The following is a 15,076-nucleotide window of genomic DNA, read 5'->3' as shown; positions in this document are numbered from 1 at the left end:
TATATACAGGGTGTACCAGTACCTAGTCGATGTGCAGGGATACAACGTAATAACATGGCTATATACAGGGAGTACCAGTACCTATTCGATGTGCAGGGGTACAACGTAATAACATGGCTATATACAGGGTGTACCAGTACCTAGTCGATGTGCAGGGGTACAACGTAATAACATGGCTATATACAGGGTGTACCAGTACCTAGTCGATGTTAAGGGGTACAACGTAATAACATGGCTATATACAGGGTGTACCAGTACCTAGTCGATGTTAAGGGATACAACGTAATAACATGGCTATATACAGGGAGTAGAAAATAACATGGCTATATACAGGGTGTACCAGTACCTAGTCGATGTTAAGGGGTACAACGTAATAACATGGCTATATACAGGGTGTACCAGTACCTAGTCGATGTTAAGGGATACAACGTAATAACATGGCTATATACAGGGTGTACCAGTACCTAGTCGATGTTAAGGGGTACAACGTAATAACATGGCTATATACAGGGTGTACCAGTACCTAGTCGATGTGCAGGGATACAACGTAATAACATGGCTATATACAGGGAGTACCAGTACCTAGTCAATGTGCAGGGGTACAACGTAATAACATGGCTATATACAGGGTGTACCAGTACCTAGTCGATGTTAAGGGATACAACGTAATAACATGGCTATATACAGGGTGTACCAGTACCTAGTCGATGTTAAGGGGTACAACGTAATAACATGGCTATATACAGGGAGTAGAAAATAACATGGCTATATACAGGGTGTACCAGTACCTAGTCGATGTTAAGGGGTACAACGTAATAACATGGCTATATACAGGGTGTACCAGTACCTAGTCGATGTGCAGGGATACAACGTAATAACATGGCTATATACAGGGAGTACCAGTACCTATTCGATGTGCAGGTGTACAACATAATAACATGGCTATATACAGGGAGTAGAAAATAACATGGCTATATACAGGGAGTACCAGTACCTAGTCGATGTGCAGGGATACAACGTAATAACATGGCTATATACAGGGTGTACCAGTACCTAGTCGATGTTAAGGGATACAACGTAATAACATGGCTATATACAGGGAGTAGAAAATAACATGGCTATATACAGGGTGTACCAGTACCTAGTCGATGTTAAGGGGTACAACGTAATAACATGGCTATATACAGGGTGTACCAGTACCTAGTCGATGTGCAAGGATACAACGTAATAACATGGCTATATACAGGGTGTACCAGTACCTAGTCGATGTTAAGGGGTACAACGTAATAACATGGCTATATACAGGGTGTACCAGTACCTAGTCGATGTTAAGGGATACAACGTAATAACATGGCTATATACAGGGTGTACCAGTACCTAGTCGATGTTAAGGGGTACAACGTAATAACATGGCTATATACAGGGTGTACCAGTACCTAGTCGATGTTAAGGGGTACAACGTAATAACATGGCTATATACAGGGTGTACCAGTACCTAGTCGATGTTAAGGGGTACAACGTAATAACATGGCTATATACAGGGAGTAGAAAATAACATGGCTATATACAGGGAGTACCAGTAACAAGATGATGTGCAGGGGTACAACGTAATAACATGGCTATATACAGGGAGTACCAGTAACAAGATGATGTGCAGGGGTACAACGTAATAACATGGCTATATACAGGGAGTACCAGTACCTAGTCAATGTGCAAGGGTACAACGTAATAACATGGCTATATACAGGGAGTACCAGTACCTAGTCAATGTGCAGGGATACAATGTAATAACATGGCTATATACAGGGTGTACCAGTACCTAGTCGATGTGCAGGGGTACAACGTAATAACATGGCTATATACAGGGAGTACCAGTACCTAGTCAATGTGCAGGGATACAATGTAATAACATGGCTATATACAGGGTGTACCAGTACCTAGTCGATGTGCAGGGGTACAACGTAATAACATGGCTATATACAGGGAGTACCAGTACCTAGTCAATGTGCAGGGATACAATGTAATAACATGGCTATATACAGGGTGTACCAGTACCTAGTCGATGTGCAGGGGTACAACGTAATAACATGGCTATATACAGGGAGTACCAGTACCTAGTCGATGTGCAGGGATATAGGTGTGATAGTCCTGAAATACAGTAAGTGGAACAGTAGGGTTACTTGAGGAAACACTGGTGCAAACTTTAGGCGAGCTATTACAGTGTCATAAAAGTACTGCATTACGAATGTAAAGGTGCGTTTCTTTGGCATCTCCCAGGGGATCGCAGTTTCCACGTCAACGACGTCGACGTCCAGGTCGAGTTCAAGTCCCATCAGTGGTTTGGGGCTACGGTGCGTTCCCATGGCAACACTGTCCTGGTAAGATAGGCTACTACATTCTGTGGGATAGAAGGGAATAGGTCATCATATAACTGTCCTGTTAGAATTGCTCACAGAAATATACATAATTTTATTTGGATTTTGATATCGTTCACAAGTTCTACACACAAGTTCTACCACAGGAGGTTGGTGGCAACTTAATTGGGGAGGACTGGCTTGTGGTAATGGCTGGAGTGGAATGGTATCAAATACATCAAACACATGGTTCAATTCCTTTTGCGTTCCAGCCATTATTGTGAGCCGTCCTCCCCTCAGCAGCCTCCAATGAAGTCAACCATAGCCCCAGTCATAAAAAGCTTTTTACTATGTGTCAGGGATGTGTATCAACATCTGACAGTTGACAGTTGTGAAGTTTGTGTGTTGTTTTGAACTCCTTTCTTGAATGTCTCCAAGGCTTGTGCCCCAAGATATTACTGGAGAACGGAACACGATGCCCCCTTCTCGGATGCCACAGGAACCTGCTACCTCTCCGTGGACAACCTCAAGACATTTGTGGAGTACGCCCCCTGTCGCACAGGTACAGTACTGCAACAACATCATTATCCAAAATACTGTACCTGAAGTCAATTGAATGAAGAAGTGACGAAACATGCAACCACAGATTTGTCTCGTGAGGATGAGGGCCAAATCCTCACTTTAGACCCAAGATTCTTATAAATTGACCACTGATGTCAATGGGAGATTTGTGTGCTCACAATGTTATGGTTGTTACACGGAGCGGAACAGTTGAACCCAAGAGCAGACTCAGACAAGGAGACTGGGATACGGTAACCAGGGTATTTATTGAAATACAGGGGAAGTTGGGGTGCAGGCCAGGGAAAGCTTGGACGGGTTACAGGGAGCCAGGTGCTGAGGCTGGAGCGAGGGGAGTTGGGGCTGGGTAAGCAGGTCCGGAGAGGAATCCAAGGAAACAGTAGAGTCGGGGGGTCCAGGACAGAGTAGCAGGACTGACGAGACGTGGGACTGGAGACAGGGACCAGAGTCAGAGAGGACAGAACTGTAGCGGAGAGGAAAACAGCATCAGGCAAGGGAAAACAGGCACAACATGAAAGCAGGATCTATGCAGAAACAAACAGCAAAAAACACAGACTGACTGAGCAGAGATTACAATCTGGCAGTGTGGAAGTGACAGGGCTGAATATGTGTGGAGGTCTTGATTATGGAACAGGTTGCAGCTGGTGGGGATCTGCTCTGACTCCAGCACACCTGTCTCCGCCCGCATAATCACAAACACACAGAGATAGAAAGACGGAGAGAGCACTGGGGGAGTGGCGGCAGGTTAGGGAGACACAGGAGGAACAGTAGAGGGAGTGACAGGCGCAGATGTAACAATAATATTGCCCAGGGCCAGGTTTCTCATAACGATGGAGCTTAGGCTTCCGAGTGATTTTAAAGATGCGAGGGTTTTAAAGGTGCATCTTTCCTACAACCGAGGAAGATAACACGCTTTTCTCAAAACACCATGCAGAGAGAACTTCGATAAGGCCGTCATTGGACCATGTGACGATACTGATAAGATTGAAATAAAGGGAGCGTTGCTCTCTGATCAGCTTCTTCCAATCAAATCTTACGTAAACATTATAATTGTTTCATAATACTGATGACGGATCAGCCCCTAGAGAGATAGTACCACCTACGGCTGCAAATATTGAGGCAGCTTATTCTAATGCTTAGCCAATAAAAATGCACTGAATCACAGAATTGGCACAGCACTGTGCACGTGTTAGGCTACACATCATGAAATATATTAAGACAAATTACAGACCGTAGCAAAATAGAACTCAATTGATTGAAAATTAAATATACTTCAATATGATTGAAATAGGCCTTTAGCATACTGTTCATTTTTTAATGAAGTCATCTCGGTTTTCATTTGTTTTTATCAATTGCAAAGACATTGGCGACTTTGTATTTGTAGTCAACTTCTTGTGAAGTTATCGGTGGTCACAGAGAGATGGATAAATCATGTGATTCTATGTTTAGCGGAGATCTTCTGTGAGTAAAGTGACTTGGGAGGGAAAAAAAGCATCTAACTGTTCTACGAGTGGTCTGAGGCAGGCTTTAGATTACGAGTTTTTTCAAGTGCAACGTAAATAACAGTGGGAAACAGCTCAGAGATTTAATGATTCTCCTACGAAAGGTTCTAACGATGAACGTAATCTTAACATGCTTTAGGGAAACTAGGCCCTGGATGGGCCATTTGGGTGGTGGCCTTATCAATGCTTTCTGCATCTCTTCCTTTTACCTTAGAGAGACATGGTCCTGCAGGACAGGGCTACTGTCAGGGTGGGTTCAGTGCTGACTTCACCAAGGTACGTTGAACAGGACAAGGAACAATTCCTTAACAAACGATTCAAAAGAGATTCTCTTTTAGTTTTTAATGGGGCAAACTCCTTATGTTCTGGGGGGCTGTTCCAGAAAGCAGGATCAGTAAGTTTGAGATTTTTGTATGGGGAGGCAGGTAGCCCCTCCGCACCTCTCTAAAAACCTGTGTGTGTGCTGTGTGTAGGTCTTTTGTAGGGGTTGGGTTAAAAGTGGAAGTACAATTTTGGTTGGCCTTGTCTGCAATTGACCCGTAATGTGATTTGAATCTTAGCCAGGTAACTGTCCCAGACATTCTGAATTCACCTCCAATTAACTTTCCAGAAATATAGACGTGAAATTGGCATTAAATAATTGACTAAGCAACAAACAACCCATATTCAAGTTTTGCTTTCTGAACGATTCAGGAAATCAAAACAGACTGCTTATAAGCTGGCTAACTGAATGATCCTGCTTTCAGGAACAGCCCACTGAATGAATACTGTATGTTTAGTCATATAACATAAGACTTACAATGGAGTTTGAAAAGTTTGAAAAGTTGCTTGATACCTAAGGTTCTCATCAGAGTGGTGGTTTTCTGCGTGTTTCAGGATGGGAAGGTTGTTCTCGGAGGACCAGGAAGCTTTTACTGGCAAGGTGAGTGCACTAGTAGATTTATGATAGGATCCTATTGAGACCATATGTGGATTACTATGAACTGGCTCAAGTACAGGATGTAGAGATAGCATACAGTACAGCTTAGAAAACTATACTGGGAATTCCCACTGTCACATTTTTATTAGACAGGTACAGTGGAGAGAGACTGGTACAGTTGAGAGAGACAGGTACAGTGCAGAGAGACAGGTACAGTGCAGAGAGACAGGTACAGTGGAGAGAGACAGGTACAGTGGAGAGAGACAGGTACAGAGGAGAGAGACAGGTACAGTGGAGAGAGACAGGTACAGTGGAGAGAGACAGGTACAGTGGAGAGAGACAGGTACAGTGGAGAGAGACAGGTACAGTAGAGAGAGACAGGTACAGTGGAGAGAGACAGGTACAGAGGAGAGAGATGGGAGAAAGAGCTTTGTATGTGTCAGTATAGTGAAAGGGCGGGTTTGGAACTTGCGTAGACAACGGCCTATTTTTCCCCAAGCGGTGAAGTTATCCCCTACACCATCCACAGGGCCAAACCAAGACAATCATTTTAGTGCAGCTAAAAAACATAGTTCAAAAGTCTTAACCTCTAACCTCTGGCTCTTTTCCCCATCCGTTCCGGCCTACAGGTCAACTAGTCTCTGCCACCACAGAGGAAATCGTCAAGGCCTACTTCCCATCCTACTTCCTGCTCTCTGTTACTGGGCAGATCCAGACTCGGCAGGTGCAGGGGAGCTATGACGACAGCTACCTCGGTTAGTATGGTCCACTTCTTCATAGGAGCTACAGTAGCTAGAGGCTGCATCTGACACCCTATTCCCCTCACAGTGCACTGCTTTTGATCAGAGCACTAGGTGGTGGCCTTTCTTGATTTCTCATTGCTCTCACTCTTCTCTCTCTTTTCTCTCTCTCTCTCTCTTTCTTTCTTTCTCTCGTTCTCTCTCCACCTTTCTTTCTCTCTCATTATCTTTCTTTCTATCTATCTTTCTTTCTCTCTCTCCCCCTCTCTCTCTCTTTCTCACTCTTGCTTGCTCTCCCTCTCGCTCTCTCGTTCTCTCACTCTCATTCCAGGTTACTCTGTTGCCGGCGGGGAGTTCAGTGGAGATGATATTGAAGGTGAGTGTCATATTTACAACGCCAACTTACTTAGCTCGAGCATGATTGGGCTTTGGGTTTGCTTACCCCATAGCCCTGTCTGATAGTTAACCATCTAAAGACCCCCTGTGCTCTAATATACTAATGTGCTCATTAGAGCTTTAGTCAATAGAGCGCTAGTTATTAGAGTGCTAGTCATTAGAGCGCTAGTCATTAGAGCGCTAGTCATTAGAGCGCTAGTCATTAGAGCGCTAGTCATTAGAGCGTTAGTCATTAGAGCGCTAGTCATTAGAGCACTAGTCATTAGAGCGCTAGTCATTAGAGAGCTAGTCATTAGAGCGCTAGTCATTAGAGCATTAGTCATTAGAGCGCTAGTCATTAGAGAGCTAGTCATTAGAGCGCTAGTCATTAGAGCGTTAGTCATTAGAGCGCTAGTCATTGGAGCGCTAGTCATTGGAGCGCTAGTCATTAGAGCGCTAGTCATTAGAGCGCTAGTCATTAGAGCGCTAGTCATTAGAGCGCTAGTCATTAGAGAGCTAGTCATTAGAGCGTGTGAATGTATCAGAGCATAAGATAATAATGTACTTATCACGTCTTATTGTAGTGAGTACTTGACAGATAGTATTCTTGAACAGAAGACACGTTTAAAACGAAGCGACTTGACTCTCATTAATATATTTCCATGAAGCTTGTCCAGTTCAGTAACTCACTCAAAGCCACAACAGGAATATTTTCAACACTGACTTATTTTAAAAGAAAAGAAAAACTTGCGGGCTGGGCTTGCCTGTATCACTTAAGTTATTAAGCTTGTACAGTATCATAGATTTCCCATGCACCTGCAACAAACAAGCCTCAGCTTTCTCTATTTTAAACACTGGGTTATTACCAGCAAAGTTTTGACCCTTGTGTGTTTGGAAGTGCTTGGACTCAACTGCTCTCTCCAATCTTTTAAACTTATTTTCTTTCTTTCTTTCTCATTTTCTGTCTTTTCAGACTTCATCACCGGAGTTCCCAAAGGACTCATGCTGCATGGTTTAGTAAGGAGTCCTCACATATTTATACATCATCATTCATTCTAGATGAAAGTTAACGAGGGTTAACATAATAAGGATGACATTGGGGTGACATAGAACAGGAGTCGGCAATAGGCGGCTCACGGACCAAAACCGGCCTGCGAGTGATTTCTTTTGGGCCGACCAAAGATTGCATTCAAATATATTTTAGTTTTTGATCAAATAAGACTATCAAATCACCAGGAACTCAGTTAAAACATGTAATTCAGGAAATCTGTTCCCAAGTATTCCTACAAATAAAAAGAGAGACACACAGTATGTGATCATGTCTCAATGTAATCAAGGTATGATTGTATTGTATTTGAAAATAACAATCTCTTTTTGGGTTTACTGGTGGTCAATGTGCAGTGTACAAATTATTATGATTATATTCCTGCCCCCTAACCATCCGCTCGGACAAAAATCGTCCCGTGGCTGAATCTAGTTGCCTACCCCTGACATAGATGGAACGTATGTTACTGTAGAGAGAAAAAAGGGAGTGAGAGGATGCCAAAATATAAACAGGGGGAATATCCACAGAAAGATACAGTAAAATATTTTAATTTGGTTACATTCACATCCACTGCAGGAAGTGAATTAATAGGGAGATATAAAGAGATAAATATATTGAATGTAGATAAACAAGCATGAAATGCATACATGTCATAAATGGACAGTCATTTTGTTGATGGATCTACTACAATCATGGTTGATAACTGAAGGTCTTTTACTAACTCTCTCAATGCAGGTGTCATTACTCAATGGGACAGATCTGAAATCCATGCTGAACCTAACTGGAGAACAGGTTGGTGCACATCTGCTCAACAGCAAGGGGGCTAGACTATACTGTACTTTTGGCTCCTCTGTTTTGATATGTGGGTATATATAGGGGGGGCTGAAGGAATTTGCCCCCAGGAGATGGAGCCTGATCCCTGGGTTAGAGGTGAGCCCACGTACACCTATGTGTTCCATATGTTCTGATTGAATCAGAAACAGAGGCAGAAACAGCAGACACACACACAAACACACACACACACACACACACACACACACACACACACACACACACACAAAGTATAACGGCTACATACTGACTCAGGATTCTGTGTTGCTAACTGAGGGGGTGGGGAGCTTGTTTATACCAACACGCCATTGTTGTGCCAAAGGGTCTGTATTCCTCATTCGCTAAGTTGGTTTTTGGATTGAGTGACATGGTTGTTTTTATACTCTCGTAGTCTTCTAAATTCTCCATGGTTGATAAACGAGACCCATACTATTGTACACATGTATGTGTGCTTAGTGTTTGTGCTTAGTGTTTTTTTTGTTCTTGATTTTGTGTGTGTGTGTGTGTGTGTGTGTGTGTGTGTGTGTGTGTGTGTGTGTGTGTGTGTGTGTGTGTGTGTGTGTGTGTGTGTGTGTGTGTGTGTGTGTGTGTGTGTGTGTGTGTGTGTCTACGGGTCCGCCAGTGTTGTGGAAGCTACTCTGAATATGCATTTGACCCAGCTACACTAAAGTTGGGTCAAAGTTTAAGCTACACTAAAGCTACCCTTAAGAAAAATATAATTCATTTGAAAAAGTAGTTCACTACATCCAAACTACTTGGTGAAGAATTATCATATCTAAATCTGAAATGTCATAGACTACAAATTACAAGAACAGATCTGGAGTCAGATGTTAACAGAATGTGTAATTTAGCCTATTAAACACAAAAACGAAGTATCAAGTGAGAATTAGGCAGGTCTGATGCTGAAACAGAAAGTAAATGAAAGGAAATTACTACATGTAGTTCACTGCTCCCCAACACTGGTTTCTGCACGTGCGCATGTTGGCGCATAGGCTGTTACTTTCAATGGAAAGCTTTGGGTTCAGGGTTCTGGGCATAAGAAATACCACATGCTGTGTAAACTGCTAACTGACTGCTAACTGCTTACTTCATAGGAAGAATGATCTGAAATAAACTCCTGGCTGGATTTGACTTGACTTGTCTCTTTAGGTTGACTGCTCTCAACATGAGTGCTTGGACTGCACCGTCAGACTCGGCTGCGGAAACAAAGAAATACAAATAAATAGTTGTATCTGCTTACCTAAGAGCCCCAGGACATTTGAGTCTGTAGTTCAATGTCTTGAAGGTTGTGTTAGATTTGGATCTGAAGCTCAATGTCTTGACGGTTGTGATAGATTTGGGTCTGAAGCTCAATGCCTTGACGGTTGTGTTAGATTTGAGTCTGTAGCTCAATGTCTTGAAGGTTGTGTTAGATTTGAGTCTGTAGCTCAATGTCTTGAAGGTTGTGTTAGATTTGGGTCTGAAGCTCAATGCCTTGATGGTTGTGTTAGATTTGGGTCTGAAGCTCAATGCCTTGACGGTTGTGTTAGATTTGAGAATTTAGCTTAATGTCTTGATGGTTGTGTTAGATTTGAGTCTGAAGCTCAATGTGTTGACGGTTGTGTTAGATTTGAGAATTTAGCTTAATGTCTTGATGGTTGTTTTTAGATTTGAGTCTGAAGCTCAATGTGTTGACGGTTGTGTTAGATTTGGGTCTGTAGCTCAATGTCTTGATGGTTGTGTTAGATTTGAGTCTGAAGCTCAATTTCTTGACAGTTGTGTTAGATTTGAGAATTTAGCTTAATGTCTTGATGGTTGTGTTAGATTTGAGTCCGTAGCTCAATGTCTTGACGGTTGTGTTAGATTTGGTTCTGCTCTCCACATGAGTGCTTGGACTGCACCGTCAGACTCAGCTGCAGAAACAAAGAAATAAAAAGAAAGAGGGCAAGAAAAAAATGGTTGTATCAGCTTACCCAAGAGCCCCAGGAGATGTGGGTCTGTAGCTCAATGTCTTGATGGTTGTGTTAGATTTGGGTCTGTGGCTCAATGTCTTGATGGTTGTATTAGATTTGGGTCTGTAGCTCAATGTCTTGACGGTTGTGTTAGATTTGGGTCTGTGGCTCAATGTCTTGACGGTTGTGTTAGATTTGAGTCCGTAGCTCAATGTCTTGACGGTTGTGTTAGATTTGGTTCTGCTCTCCACATGAGTGCTTGGACTGCACCGTCAGACTCAGCTGCAGAAACAAAGAAATAAAAAGAAAGAGGGCAAGAAAAAAATGGTTGTATCAGCTTACCCAAGAGCCCCAGGAGATGTGGGTCTGTAGCTCAATGTCTTGATGGTTGTGTTAGATTTGGGTCTGAAGCTCAATGTCTTGATGGTTGTGTTAGATTTGGGTCTGTAGCTCAATGTCTTGATGGTTGTATTAGATTTGGGTCTGTAGCTCAATGTCTTGATGGTTGTGTTAGATTTGGGTCTGTAGCTCAATGTCTTGATGGTTGTGTTAGATTTGGGTCTGTAGCTCAATGTCTTGATGGTTGTGTTAGATTTGAGTCTGTAGCTCAATGTCTTGATGGTTGTATTAGATTTGGGTCTGTAGCTCAATGTCTTGATGGTTGTGTTAGATTTGGGTCTGTAGCTCAATGTATTGATGGTTGTATTAGATTTGGGTCTGTAGCTCAATGTCTTGATGGTTGTGTTATATTTGGGTCTGTGGCTCAATGTCTTGAAGGTTGTTTTAGATTTAGGTCTGTAGCTCAATGTCTTGATGGTTGTGTTAGATTTGGGTCTGTAGCTCAATGTCTTGATGGTTGTGTTAGATTTGGGTCTGTAGCTCAATGTCTTGATGGTTGTGTTAGATTTGGGTCTGTAGCTCAATGTCTTGACGGTTGTGTTAGATTTGGGTCTGTAGCTCAATGTATTGACGGTTGTGTTAGATTTGGGTCTGTGGCTCAATGTCTTGACGGTTGTGTTAGATTTGGGTCTGTGGCTCAATGTCTTGAAGGTTGTGTTAGATTTGGGTCTGTAGCTCAATGTCTTGACGGTTGTGTTAGATTTGGGTCTGTGGCTCAATGTCTTGACGGTTGTGTTAGATTTGAGTCCGTAGCTCAATGTCTTGACGGTTGTGTTAGATTTGGTTCTGCTCTCCACATGAGTGCTTGGACTGCACCGTCAGACTCAGCTGCAGAAACAAAGAAATAAAAAGAAAGAGGGCAAGAAAAAAATGGTTGTATCAGCTTACCCAAGAGCCCCAGGAGATGTGGGTCTGTAGCTCAATGTCTTGATGGTTGTGTTAGATTTGGGTCTGAAGCTCAATGTCTTGATGGTTGTGTTAGATTTGGGTCTGTAGCTCAATGTCTTGATGGTTGTATTAGATTTGGGTCTGTAGCTCAATGTCTTGATGGTTGTGTTAGATTTGGGTCTGTAGCTCAATGTCTTGATGGTTGTGTTAGATTTGGGTCTGTAGCTCAATGTCTTGATGGTTGTGTTAGATTTGAGTCTGTAGCTCAATGTCTTGATGGTTGTGTTAGATTTGGGTCTGTAGCTCAATGTCTTGATGGTTGTGTTAGATTTGGGTCTGTAGCTCAATGTATTGATTGTTGTATTAGATTTGGGTCTGTAGCTCAATGTCTTGATGGTTGTGTTAGATTTGGGTCTGTGGCTCAATGTCTTGAAGGTTGTTTTAGATTTAGGTCTGTAGCTCAATGTCTTGATGGTTGTGTTAGATTTGGGTCTGTAGCTCAATGTCTTGATGGTTGTGTTAGATTTGGGTCTGTAGCTCAATTTCTTGAAGGTTGTGTTAGATTTGGGTCTGTAGCTCAATGTCTTGATGGTTGTGTTAGATTTGGGTCTGTAGCTCAATGTCTTGACGGTTGTGTTAGATTTGGGTCTGTAGCTCAATGTATTGACGGTTGTGTTAGATTTGGGTCTGTAGCTCAATGTCTTGATGGTTGTGTTAGATTTGGGTGTGTAGCTCAATGTCTTGATGGTTGTATTAGATTTGGGTGTGTAGCTCAATGTCTTGATGGTTGTGTTAGATTTGATAATTTAGCTTAATGTCTTGATGGTTGTGTTAGATTTGGGTCTGTAGCTCAATGTCTTGATGGTTGTGTTAGATTTGGGTCTGTAGCTCAATGTCTTGATGGTTGTGTTAGATTTGGGTCTGTAGCTCAATGTCTTGACGGTTGTGTTAGATTTGGGTCTGTAGCTCAATGTATTGACGGTTGTGTTAGATTTGGGTCTGTGGCTCAATGTCTTGACGGTTGTGTTAGATTTGGGTCTGTGGCTCAATGTCTTGAAGGTTGTGTTAGATTTGGGTCTGTAGCTCAATGTCTTGACGGTTGTGTTAGATTTGGGTCTGTGGCTCAATGTCTTGACGGTTGTGTTAGATTTGAGTCCGTAGCTCAATGTCTTGACGGTTGTGTTAGATTTGGTTCTGCTCTCCACATGAGTGCTTGGACTGCACCGTCAGACTCAGCTGCAGAAACAAAGAAATAAAAAGAAAGAGGGCAAGAAAAAAATGGTTGTATCAGCTTACCCAAGAGCCCCAGGAGATGTGGGTCTGTAGCTCAATGTCTTGATGGTTGTGTTAGATTTGGGTCTGAAGCTCAATGTCTTGATGGTTGTGTTAGATTTGGGTCTGTAGCTCAATGTCTTGATGGTTGTATTAGATTTGGGTCTGTAGCTCAATGTCTTGATGGTTGTGTTAGATTTGGGTCTGTAGCTCAATGTCTTGATGGTTGTGTTAGATTTGGGTCTGTAGCTCAATGTCTTGATGGTTGTGTTAGATTTGAGTCTGTAGCTCAATGTCTTGATGGTTGTGTTAGATTTGGGTCTGTAGCTCAATGTCTTGATGGTTGTGTTAGATTTGGGTCTGTAGCTCAATGTATTGATTGTTGTATTAGATTTGGGTCTGTAGCTCAATGTCTTGATGGTTGTGTTAGATTTGGGTCTGTGGCTCAATGTCTTGAAGGTTGTTTTAGATTTAGGTCTGTAGCTCAATGTCTTGATGGTTGTGTTAGATTTGGGTCTGTAGCTCAATGTCTTGATGGTTGTGTTAGATTTGGGTCTGTAGCTCAATTTCTTGAAGGTTGTGTTAGATTTGGGTCTGTAGCTCAATGTCTTGATGGTTGTGTTAGATTTGGGTCTGTAGCTCAATGTCTTGACGGTTGTGTTAGATTTGGGTCTGTAGCTCAATGTATTGACGGTTGTGTTAGATTTGGGTCTGTAGCTCAATGTCTTGATGGTTGTGTTAGATTTGGGTGTGTAGCTCAATGTCTTGATGGTTGTATTAGATTTGGGTGTGTAGCTCAATGTCTTGATGGTTGTGTTAGATTTGATAATTTAGCTTAATGTCTTGATGGTTGTGTTAGATTTGGGTCTGTAGCTCAATGTCTTGATGGTTGTGTTAGATTTGGGTGTGTAGCTCAATGTCTTGACGGTTGTATTAGATTTGGGTCTGTGGCTCAATGTCTTGATGGTTGTATTAGATTTGGGTCTGTAGCTCAATGTCTTGATGGTTGTATTAGATTTGGGTCTGTGGCTCAATGTCTTGACGGTTGTGTTAGATTTGGGTGTGTAGCTCAATGTCTTGACGGTTGTGTTAGATTTTGATGAGGTTTAGTGTTTTAGTTTGCGTACCCACTCCAAACAAAAGAAAAGACTGCCTGCATGGGTACGAGACTGTTTTCTACATTACATAGTTTCCCAGCCAAGCCAATGACACGTAGGCTACAGTGGAAACACAAGAAATCAGCCATTAGCTGTTTAAAGAATAGTGGTAGCCAAGAGTCAAGACACAGTGCTTTTGGCTGTTCAGTAAATTATGGCACCTCAATCACTTTGTTATTGAGATGTACAGTATACAGTATGTCTCCATACCATACATTTACATGACTCAATACAAGTAGCCATATCATGAACTTAATTTTGCTGCCTCATGTTGGTTATAGTATACTGCCTCATGTTGGTTAGAGTATACTGCAGCAATGTTGGTTAGAGTATACTGCAGCAATGTTGGTTAGAGTATACTGCCTCATGTTGGTTAGAGTATACTGCCTCGTGTTGGTTAGAGTATACTGCAGCAATGTTGGTTAGAGTATACTGCAGGGATGTTGGTTAGAGTATACTGCAGTGATGTTGGTTAGAGTATACTGCCTCATGTTGGTTAGAGTATACTGCAGCGATGTTGGTTAGAGTATACTGCAGGGATGTTGGTTAGAGTATACTGCAGGGATGTTGGTTAGAGTATACTGCAGGGATGTTGGTTAGAGTATACTGCCTCATGTTGGTTAGAGTATACTGCAGCAATGTTGGTTAGAGTATACTGCAGGGATGTTGGTTAGAGTATACAGCAGGGATGTTGGTTAGAGTATACTGCAGGGATGTTGGTTAGAGTATACTGCAGGGATGTTGGTTAGAGTATACTGCCTCATGTTGGTTAGAGTATACTGCCTCGTGTTGGTTAGAGTATACTGCAGCAATGTTGGTTAGAGTATACTGCAGGGATGTTGGTTAGAGTATACTGCAGTGATGTTGGTTAGAGTATACTGCCTCATGTTGGTTAGAGTATACTGCAGCGATGTTGGTTAGAGTATACTGCAGGGATTTGGTTATAGTATACTGCAGGGATGTTGGTTAGAGTATACTGTAGGGATGTTGGTTAGAGTATACTGCAGGGATGTTTGTTAGAGTATACTGCAGGGATGTTGGTTAGAGTATACTGTAGGGATGTTGGTTAGAGTATACTGCAGGG

The 15,076-nt window shown here is 42.3% G+C and overlaps 1 protein-coding gene across 1 annotated transcript in view; it reads left to right on the top strand.

The window, feature by feature from the left end:
* The window catches only part of LOC110528502 (integrin alpha-5), a 70,156-nt gene that overhangs the window by 28,321 nt on the left and 26,759 nt on the right, over positions 1-15,076 (top strand). Inside the window, exons 3-10 of the mRNA XM_021610605.2 lie at positions 2,278-2,378; positions 2,793-2,916; positions 4,650-4,711; positions 5,312-5,357; positions 5,984-6,109; positions 6,426-6,470; positions 7,443-7,486; positions 8,250-8,306. Coding sequence (XP_021466280.2) covers positions 2,278-2,378; positions 2,793-2,916; positions 4,650-4,711; positions 5,312-5,357; positions 5,984-6,109; positions 6,426-6,470; positions 7,443-7,486; positions 8,250-8,306 — 605 coding nt within the window. The remainder of the gene's footprint in view (positions 1-2,277; positions 2,379-2,792; positions 2,917-4,649; positions 4,712-5,311; positions 5,358-5,983; positions 6,110-6,425; positions 6,471-7,442; positions 7,487-8,249; positions 8,307-15,076) is intronic.

Source organism: Oncorhynchus mykiss, chromosome 7 (assembly GCF_013265735.2).
Source record: "Oncorhynchus mykiss isolate Arlee chromosome 7, USDA_OmykA_1.1, whole genome shotgun sequence".
Taxonomy (NCBI): Eukaryota; Metazoa; Chordata; class Actinopteri; order Salmoniformes; family Salmonidae; genus Oncorhynchus; species Oncorhynchus mykiss.
The sequence above is the reverse complement of the archived record's forward strand: the minus strand, read 5'-3'. Positions and strand labels throughout refer to the sequence as shown.